Below are 11,217 nucleotides of genomic sequence, written 5' to 3' on the forward strand. Positions count from 1 at the left end.
TTCAGGTTTTGGTTCACCTGTATTGTATTCTGATGAGTAGATCATTTGCTGAGGAAGTCTCCAATGCAGAATTTATATTTTTGGAGAAAAGGTACAAAGAAGGCAGAACATCCGACTATCAGACTGCAAGCTGGGTTTCCACAATAAGCAATTTGAAAAAAACCCCACAAACTGGTCCTATATTCTCCTGTAAACTGAACACTGAACTTTATTTTCATTGAAGAGCAGTAAATAAGAACCATTTAATTATCAGACTTATTGCAGTGTGATAGCATCATGTTAGATTATCCTTTAAAACCTTTACACGTTTTATCACAGCCAAAAGTTTTGACACATTAGTAAACATTTGATTGTTTGTTTTGGATACTTAGCACTGTAAAAAAAAAATTTCTAAAATGACAAGAATTTTACCTGTTAATAAAGCTACATGCTGCTTTAGGATCAGTAAAAGATTTCCATCTCGCAGTTGGGATTTCATGACGATCCAAAAAGGCTTTGGTAAAGCTCTTACTGGACTCCAGCTGAGCTGCTTTTGCTGTTGGACCAAAACACCTTACTCCAGCTGCTGTCAAGTCATCAACAATTCCTAAAAACGACACCACAAAAAAATACTATAAATCACCAAATGATTTATAGGAGTCATGTAGTCCAAGTCTACAGATGCACTGATTTGTTCGAACAAGTATGTCAGGAATGATAAGCCATATATATCTTTTCAGTGCTTATTTTACCAGATGGATGGCAAAAAAGATGCATTTTTCACTGTAATCAGGAGCAGGTAACCCTGAAATATCTGTGGCTAAGAAGATCTGCTGCATCTGGTAAGAGACAACAATCCCCCCTTGTTTTATTATAGCTTTTAGCTAAAAGGTTGACATCAGTCTTTTGTGAAGATGGCAATTGTTGAACATGTAAAAGGTTAAAATAGAAAAATTATCAACAGGTTTATAAATTACTTTTTACCAAGTTCCAAATTATTACTAGGTCAAGAAATGAAAACTCCATAGGAAAATCAAAACTCTAGTTAAGGTTCCTATACGGAAACACTTTGACACCTCTTTTACTAATTGCAAGCACTTAAAAAGAAACTTAACATTTAAAGACATTTTAACTGTTATATTGCTCACACAATACCTTGCAGAAATTCATTTTCATCACAGCATAACCCTGAATTTCAGGGAAACTGCCACAGAGGATCTGTTTCCATTCCTACTGAAGACACTCAGATACTGTTGAATGGTGCATAGAAGATATGGAGTAAAATTTACTTTTCTTCCTAAATTACGAAGGCTATGATTTTTAGCTTGCTTTCTCTTACCGGCAGCAAGAGGAACCTCTGGACCAACCACAACCAGCCTGATCTCCTGATCTCTGCAGAACTGGGCAAGTGCAGCATGATTGCTGACTGAAACAGCTGTCAGAGATACAAAAGGGTGGTAAGACTGCATTCATTACTGTTGCTTAGCACTTATCACATAATGCTGAAGGAGCATTTTCACCACTCACATTCTCAAACAACAGGTCACTGTGAATCTGGAACAGTGAGGCATACACTAATGTAAAGTCTTACACACGAAGCTGGGACGAAAACACACCACCAAACCCCCACGCAAAGGCTAAAGTTTGACAGGCATTGTAAACCGACCTTGCTCTTGAAGGTGAGAAAAAAAGTTTCATGTTCCCCCCCACTGTTGTACAGTAAATGGTTCTCATCTCTAGGATCATCCTGTTTGCCAGCACAAGAAGCATCGTGAAGAATACAAGTGAAAAATAACTCACAAGCCAAAAAAACCCAAAACAACCAATTTTCAGCCATTCTCCTCCCTGAGCACATTCACCACAAAACTTTACACACGTTTGTGCCAGCACGGTGTAGGCGACTGGAACAAGTGGCTGGTAGTGGGGTTGCAAACACTTACTTTTTTTTCTTTCTTTCTGTAGTGACAGCTAAAACTTGCCACACTAAACTGTGATCCCACTGAAACAAAAGGGAATCTGAACATTTTTTCTTATATTAGGCTGAACTTAATAAGGGCAGGTGCTGTAATTATGGGTAAGGATATTTGGTCTTAGGTTTTTAGGACCATTATCTTTCCATAAACAAACATTTAATATGACCACACTTGGAATGCTAAAACCTATGTAAACAAAAGAAAATGCTGGCACAAAAGACAATAATGTCAAATCTCATGATAAAAAATTTACGCAAAGGCAATGCAATTCCACTGTTTTTATCAAGAATAAATAGAGCCAAGGTCTACAGAGGACGGGAACGCGAACCCAGAGAGAGCCAAAAAAGCGGTGAGCACAGCCCAGCGTGGATTGGCTGCCCCTGTGGGGAGGAGACTAAGACATCAGGGCACGAAGCTGGCAAGGAAACACGGTACAGCACAGCAGAGACCCTCATAGAATCACAGAATCATTAAGGTTGGAAAAGACCTTTAAGATTATCAAGTCCAAGCATCAACCTGACATCATCATGCCTCCTTTGAAGCTGGACTATTTTGCTTCAAGATTTGTCTGTGATGTCTTGTTAGTGACTGTACTGGCAAGCATGCCAGAAGCTGATGGTCTCTTCCAGGTTGCTTCTAGGGAAGTGACAAGAGAGAAGGGAGAGGCAGTGATACAGCTGCTTCTGCTGGACAAACAGATGCAATTTTGTGTGGTGCCCACTGCACTCCTGCCATGCTGTATGAATAAACTGCCTGCTTCCACAAGAGAAGCAGTCATTTCTGCCCAAGAGATGGCATAAAAGCAACTATCTGAAACCTACATTTTGGTTATAGATTTGCCCTATTTGGGTGGAGTGGGGGAAAAAACCTGACTGAATACTAATAAAAATTACCTCCTTGATACCTACTTAACAGTTAAATTATTTTTTTCCACCAATATTTGTAAGTTAGGAGAAGTAAAAGCCTTTGACTTCTGTGTGCAATTTATGCCAACTGACTTTTGGCTCACAAGAGAGCAAAAGCATAATATATTGGCTTTAAAGTACTAATTAACATAAAGGTCAATATTGTCTTTCAGTCCCATGGGGCTGTTGTGAAAGCAGCTGGAGAACAGCAGATCCCCACTGAAGAGAGTGGGAGATCTGGTGAGCCACTGAAGACGGATGATCCCTGTTCCCCGTGAGATTAATCCATGTAAAGGGGAGCAAGGAAAGGAATGTGCCCATAAGGTGATTGCGCTTTTCATCTCAAATTATCTTGCCACAGGCCTGATCTACTAGTGATGTGAACAGTGAATATGGCATAAGATTTACATGATGTGGAAATGTCCTAGTAATAAGTGGAAAGGAATAAATCACATTGTTAATACGTAACTTTAACTTTCCCCCCAAACAAAATTTTCCTCAGGATGTAGACTGTAAGAGGACATTTTTGTAGCTGCGTTTCATTTCTCAAAACAACAGCTAAACATGCCTTTCAAAGCAGACAAAAGGACCTTGGACCAAAGCTAGAGCTTAAGAGTATACGTTACACTGAGAGCTAAAATGTGATGGAAGGAGGTGTCAGGATGCTAAAGTCCATTCACAGGCACACATATGTCTATCTCTGGACTCAGCAAGCCATTTTGTATGCTTCTGTCACCAAAACTGCCCTGCTAATTATATATAAATTGAATATAAAACTATATTTAGCCACTCAACCTAAATCTGTCTTTATTGTCAGAAACGATTACTGGTTCAAATTAACCAAGAAAACTTTTTTTTTCCTTAGATACAGGCAAGGTTTGAAGGATTTAAGGTTATTTGTAATTTTAAACTCACTCTTATATGTTTCAGAAATCACCTGAGAACCAGAGTTGCAACGCTAATTAAAGGCAATCTCATGAACCATGAAGGGAGGATGAACTTTCAGAGACAAATCTTCATTATACCGAAAAAACAGAAACAATGGTAGCAGTAGCCCAGGGCTCACACAATATAATAGGGTTCACATGCTTCTGTAAAGCTGTTTTCCATTTTCACCCCTGATTTAAAATCTAGGCCCCAGTGGCAGGACTAAAATGCCTGACATTTTAGTCAAGTAAGACAAATTGTTTCCTTAAAAAACAAAGAAGTTGAACTCTTCACAAATTCTAGATTCTTCCCATCTCCTGGTTGGTTGAGGATTTCTCTCCCAAAGAACACGTGAGCCCACAGTGTAGTAAAAAAGATTTTAGTACACATGGTAGATTTCATGGACCTGGCTCAAGCATTATTACACGCATGCTCAAATATTTTCCACTGCTGAGGGTGCAGTATTTTTTATGGAATAACAAGGTGAGAGAAAAACACGTCAATTTTTAAAAGAAACCACTTGCGAAAAAATACTGAAATTAACATTCTGGCATTGACTCCATTTAGCAGAAGGATAAAGATTTTTGTTTGACTTTTTGGGGTGAGAATGAAACATATGACTTTCCTGTCAGGCTCTTCCTTGGGCCCTCCCCTCAGAGACCACATAGAACAAAAAACTACTTACAATAATGTGTCTAGTCAAAGAAATTAAGGACAAAGTTATTTAAGCAGTCTGTAATTAAGCATTCCAATGGAATTAAGTATGATAATTACCTGCTGTACAAGAATCTGACAAGATTCATGTTTCCACATGAGGTGGTAACAAAAAAAGTTTTTACTCACATACAAATATGAATGCAGAAAATTGATGTATATAATTCATGTTCACATGCATATTATGTTAACTTTAATTCTGCATGTTATCACATTTTAAAGTGGAAACTTAAGTTGGTCGTTGGAAGTACCTAATTCAGGACCTGTTATATAAATGACACAAGACAGGAATCTCTGAGTAATTACCCCTGGTTTTGTACTGATGTGTGCCTCCAGGCAAGCACCTTAGACTAGTATTTTTTTTAAATGCAGCACATAATTTCAGATGCTCAATTTGAAACACTTTAAGCTTGATTTCTCAAAATTAGTAACTATGAATAGCTTCAATTACAGCCAGTCAGAGCTTAACGTGTTAAGCTAGAAGCTCAAAACAGGCGGTCAGTACAAAGAGAGAAACATTTGAAAATAACTTTAACTTCTTAAGGTCAGTAAGACAAAGGAGCGAATGTTTTTCTATGGTTGAACGTTTCAGGTGAGAAAGTATTCTCATCAAAGGTTATAGGGATCACAGGGCTTCAGTGCACTTCTGAAAATATAGTAGTGAACTTTGTACTTTAGGTGCTGGTATTTGCTTCATCATTTTTCAGCTGTTCACTAACCAGTTGTTGAACTGCAGTGCATATCAAGAGAAACCATCACTTCTTCCCTGCTAGGCTGCTGGGCAGCAGGAACCACTGCAGCTATCCCTAGCTGTATTCCCAGAGGAATGTGCATCAGACAGACGGAGTTTTGGCTGCATCCTCCACCCCCGCACCCAAAGAACTAGCCATCACAACTGAGATCATATAAAACAAGTGGTAGTTGCACAAGGTTTTGCTCAGACATTCTTATTTTTTAACTGCCACCATCTATTTCACATGTCCAGAACCTTAAAAAATAGCACTACTACTACTACTACTGCTGCTGCTGCTACTACTCCTCCTCCTCATCGTCATAATCTTTTCACATTAACAGATCCATGAACAGAGCAACTTATTTGTCGAGTTATCAAATTTTAAAACAGTATTTTTTCTTTTTACCTGAATTGGAAATTTTTCCATTGTCAGCTGTTCCTGCATTTCCTGGAGCAACAAACACATGTTTTACATGTGGGGACTGGGCCAGCTTCCAGGCCAGCGCATGCTCTCTCGCTCCACTGCCAATGACAAGCACCCGATCGGCCATTAGTCTGCATAAAACCAAAACACAAGCAAAACAGCCAGAATTAGGTGAGTGAGGTTAGGAAAGCAAGAGCTTTGCAGACCACGGTTTTAAGCGCGGAACAGAGGTGAATAATGTCACTTTGTTTCAGGCAATGATATTTCTGTATGAGTTTTGTTGGCTTTTAGAAAAAAAAAGTGCGCTATGTACATGAAAATGGGTAACTGACTTATTCAGGTATGATATAAACAAAACGTCAAAGACTGAACCGCTCCAGAACACAGAAGTAACCCGCTGGACAATCCATCCTAGTTTTCCTTTAGTCAGATTGGCAACTGCTTCAGAAGCCTGTGATATAGGAATAACCCTTATGAGTGACCAGGCTGTGATCTGTAACCTGTAGAAATTCCTGGAGAATCTGAGCCTGCAAAGGGCAAAGCCCTTCTGATGAACTAACTGTATGAACACAGTATTACAGTGTTAGCAAGCTGAACGGGATCACTCAAGATTTTTTAGACATAGTATCTGAAAGAGCTCTAAATACTTCAGGAGGAGGAAAGGTTAAGAGCAGTAAGACAGGGAAATCAACTTCCAGCTCTGGCTTTCCTTAGGAGAGAACAACCATGAGGCAAACAACAGGGAAGAGCAGGTGTCCTTTATAAAGGAGCTCGCTCTGAGAAGGTACTGCAGGACATCCACTCCTCTCTCCCATTCTGCTGAGTTTTAGAAAAACACATTAGCACCCTTGGGGCCTGGAGAAAGCAGGTGTGTGAATGAAGGTTGCAATTTCATTATAAACTGTCCAAAACCTTTTCAGCAGTTGGGAAACAAAATGGTCACAAAAATGAAACGAACTCTGTTTCACTCTCCCTATGTCCTTTTGTGTGTGTGTACACGTAACTTATGCATACTGGATTCATGTCAATATTACAATTTTTCATTTGAGCGGCTTTGAGAGTTAGGCTTTGCTTTTTAAGACGTGTTTAATTCTATGTGTATTCTCTACATATTTACTGATGTACGTCACCTCAGAATTGGTGATAATGATACCATACAACCAGCAAGGGAATGGAGGAGTTTGCTTACACTGAAAAAAAACCCACTGGAATTCAGGAAACAGTAAATAAACAAATAACTTAAGTGCATAATTTATAAAATAAGTACATCCGTCTTTATTTGGAGTTCCTTGAAAAGCAAAGGCTAGCCTCCTAAGCTATTCAAAGAATAAGCTGTTGGAGTCACATTAGTCCAACTATATATAAATTATATACACAAATGATGCCACTGCACTGGTTAAAGTGAGAGTTTTATTCACAGAAGTCAAACGGTCCCTTGAAGAATCTAGTCAGTGAGGCAGAGGGTGAGCTGCTAAAAATTGGTAGTTGGTCCTAAGCCCAAGTGCAGTGTGCATTACTTGCAGAAAATAATCTAAAAGCCTTAAATCAGAACATATGCAAAATAATGATCTAAACCTATAAAAACGGTTTAAAGTATTTCAAGTAATGAGGGTAAACAAAAAGAATTTCATGTGGAAAATTGTATGATGTATTTAAAGGACTTTGCATGGCCAGTGAAGATGTCTGATGCGTCCCTCTGCTGTATGAATGACCTCCCATTCATCGGGGGGAGGAACGCAGCCCAGATAAGAGTTTTAGTCAAAAGGAACAACCAGTCTCCCTGCTGTAATCCCAGCACACGTAACAAGGCAACCCTTGGTCACTCCCTGTGCCTCTTCCATTAAGCGGCTGGTCATTGACCTGTGCTTGCCAGTGTGTACAGTGCCTCCCAAGGCGAGCTCAGAGAAAAAACCTCGACACATGATGCAGCTTGAATGCACAGAGGTGACAGCTCTATTTCCAAGAGCAGCGAAAAGTCAGAATGCCTCCACAGTCCCCTCCTTTGCAGGAGGACAAGAGAAGATGACTAGCACAAAGCACATCTCAAAAAAAAGAAAAGAAAAAACCCAACAGATTTCTAAGGGAAAAGCAAAAAGACATGACAGTAAGCAGATTTTCAGCCAACTGATAAGGGCAGGGATGTGTCCCTCTCCCCCACGTCAGCTGCTACAGCTTGACTTGTATAAAGCTGCTCTGATAGCTCTGGCCCTGGAGAAACCCATCCTTCCCAAGGACCTGGGCTATGCAGGAAATGGTTTCTGCTCTGAGGGCAGTGTGCAACACATATGGTGAGCCTAATTTTTCAATCCAAGTCCTCTGTAATACAAACTTCAGACAGGAAGAGCCCAGACATGTTTTAGAAGGTATTCCTATGCCATTTGTATTTTAATCCATTAACGAAGGAATGATTTGTTCAGAGAGGGATACTTTTAGGCAAAACATCCAGTCAGAATAAAGACAAAACAAACAAAACCAGAAAATTAACACTGAGTTGTTCACTATGAACTAAACATACTAGAGTTAAAACTTAATTGTAGTTTCAGGTGGGGGAAGACCAATAGCTTTCTAATCACCAGTATTTGACAAAATATACATGTTGCAAAGTTGCAGAGATGTTTTAATTACAAAACTCCAGGATTACTTACAATTAAAAAAAAATATGTTAGGGTAAAAATTATCCGTTATGGTGTATCTGGGATGTCAAGTTACACTAAACCTCTCTTATATTACAATTCAAGCAAAAAGAAAAGATAAAAGGGGCTGACTACAACAAAGGGATGAATTAGATAAAGACAGTTACCTAGGACAAAAGAATGCAATATAAAATAATAAACATTTATCATGTAGCAGGCAGCCATCTCCTACACTAAAGTTAAACCGAACAAACATGTTTTCAGTGCTGTCTGTAGACAGTTGTCATTAAATAATAATTTTTAAGGCCAATTTTATCAATAATAAGTTGAACTATACTCAGTACAGTATTTTCTTACAAGTACCTCAGAACTGAGTGCAGAGATTCAAACCCGAACAGGGAACGTACTTACTCTATCCTACGTGCTGCCAGTCTGAGGAAAGTAGTACTGGAGTTCAGATGAGCAAAGAGAAAGGAGATAAGCAGCCTCCAGTTAAAATGTAGTACCCCTGTCCCAATATTACCGCCCCATTGACGACACTGTGCAGATAGCCAATGAATGGGAAAGTTCAGCCATTTCAGCTGGGAAGAGGGGACAGACACTTGCATACAAATGGTCTAGGAGCGAGGAGCAAAAACTGCGCAGAGCAGCAGCCCATCCTGTTGTTTCTAAACATGCAAAATTAAATTCTGTCCCATCCTAGGTATTTTCTGCAGTTAAAAACTGTTTACTAATCAGATTGTAAACATTCTCTTTTTACCTAAAAACTAAGCTACACATTTTTGCTATGCATAAAAATAAGGCTATGCATAGTCCTATGCATATCAACAGTATGAAAGAATAAGATGCACAATGCACATTCATGCTCCATTAAGCCTACTGCTTAAAAATAGTAGGACAGGCTTGAAGATCCAGTGACACTGTTGCCAGCTAAAGTAACTCACCATGCTGAGAATTCAAATAATCACTTCCTTTTTTCCCCAAAAGTAATGTATTCTAATACTACTGTCAGCTGAAAAAAAATTGATAATATACAGCATAAAGTTTTATACAGGAGCAGGTAAATAGAGCAAGCCATGTATCATGTGTTCAAATAAATTTTAACCATTTCATAGCAAAATGTGAGTAAAAAATAAGTTTCAGCCATTTGTTTTGAAACTCAATATTAGTTGTGCATCCCACAAGTGGTATCCTAGCAACTTTTATTTAGGGATGTAGCTTGAGAAGAACTTCTGGTGGCAATCCCAGTTTATGATGCTCAAATCTAGCACTTGCAATCTTTCTTTTTCACACTGACATAAAAAGATGCTGTGTAGGCCCTCTTCTGCACCACAATCTCTTGTATTAAAAGTGAAAATTCCAAGAGGCGACATTTCTTTTTATTTTGTCAGTAATGCAGGAGTCAAAAATTTGTTCTCAAAAGGCCAAAAGCCATTCACAAGGTAGATATTTCTTCTGTGAGGATTATCACACATTCGGTTTATTTGGAAGCAATACGTAAAATCCTTAAACTCCAAAAAGATTCCAAAACACTGTATGTAATTACCTTAAGCAACCACTGTCTGCTATTGTAAAGAAGGAAGATATGTTTGTTTAAAGATGCTTTAAAATAAAGACAAGTGGCATTTCAGGCAAGGGTCTATTACTAGGTCCTTATAGGAAATAAGAACAGCAAAGCAGAAACAAGCTAATCACTCCATGTATCCAAGGGGTGAGGACAGGAGGATAGACTGAAGACAAGTTGATTTTCAGACCCCATCCCTGAGGTTACCAGTAGTAAGTCAGCAGGGACGAGCATCAGCCTAGAGACCTTTATCCTCCAGAAAAGGTAGGGCTCACCAAGAAGCTCGGCAACTCTTCCCACTAGGTCAGGGCCTGTAGACCAGAGAAAATAGAAGTGAGGAGGGCAAAACCAACCATGTCTGATAGCACCCTCCATCCTGACTCCTCCACAAGGCACAGTGAGATTTCAAACACAGGTAGAAGGGAGATGAGGTTACTAACTCAATTGCTGCTGCTGAAGGGACATGAGCTGTTGACTCTTCCTTGAACTAAGCCTGTGCACAGACTTGGGGGTTAAACTTGGTTGTATTTATGAAGATAACTGTATAAGAAAATGTAAACTCCTTAAGCAATTTCATCCCAAGTTTCAGTTTCATATTGTAAGTGTGTGGTGCAACTTACCTAAATATCTTATCTCAACTAGGTGGAGGCTCATAATAAGCCATTGCCTTATTACCTCACCCCCAACTAAAGCAGTAAAAAGGTGCAATTAAAATAAGATCTATGCAATATAGCACAAACAGTAACAAGCATGACTGGTGACAGCTCCCTGCTTCAGACGGTGTCCTTTTTTTTTTTTTAGGTTAAGCTCCAGTGCTGTTGGCTTTCTCTGTGCTCCTTCATTGAGAGACCTGTGTGGAGTATGTTTTACTTTGGAGAGCCAAATAACACAAATCTGGGAAACCTGTTTGGAAAAGCTGCCACAAACCAAAGTAGTTTAAAAAGATACTCCTTAGTTTCAACAAATTCTGAGCTGAGGGTGGAGTGACAATGATAACACTTAGGTGTATTTAATATATTGCACTGTGCAGCATCCAAAGTGCTTCAGCCCCTCACTGAAAGGTATCTGCTGCTCAAGCAGGTTTATACTCTGCTGCGAAAACTTAACACATGCATTAATGCTGGACCCATTCATGTACCTTGTTGTCATTGAAAAGGGTGTCGTGAACACTTTCCCCTTCTTTGTACTGGCTCCAGTGCTCACCTGAGCATAGTCAACTCACTGAGATTCCATAAAACTAACCTGAGGAAAAAAACCACAACAATCCAAAACAGATTTCTGTATGATGAACTGGCTTAAAGTGCAATCAGACAAGGTCTAGAGAAACTAACAGTGAATGGATGGGACAACAGAGCTGAGCAGAAC

At 39.3% G+C, this 11,217-nt stretch overlaps 1 protein-coding gene across 1 annotated transcript in view; it reads right to left on the reverse strand.

Moving 5' to 3' along the window:
* The window catches only part of LOC309409900 (trifunctional purine biosynthetic protein adenosine-3), a gene marked incomplete at both ends in the record, with an annotated part of 30,293 nt that extends 24,511 nt beyond the window's left edge, over window positions 1-5,782 (reverse strand). The window contains 3 exons of the mRNA XM_082006157.1: window positions 412-586; window positions 1,319-1,414; window positions 5,638-5,782. Of these exons, the coding sequence (XP_081862283.1) occupies window positions 412-586; window positions 1,319-1,414; window positions 5,638-5,782 (416 nt within the window). The remainder of the gene's footprint in view (window positions 1-411; window positions 587-1,318; window positions 1,415-5,637) is intronic.
* Between the last annotated feature and the right edge of the window lie 5,435 nt (window positions 5,783-11,217).

This window comes from Phaethon aethereus (genome assembly GCF_964289735.1).
Source record: "Phaethon aethereus genome assembly, chromosome: 1".
NCBI classification, from domain to species: domain Eukaryota; kingdom Metazoa; phylum Chordata; class Aves; order Phaethontiformes; family Phaethontidae; genus Phaethon; species Phaethon aethereus.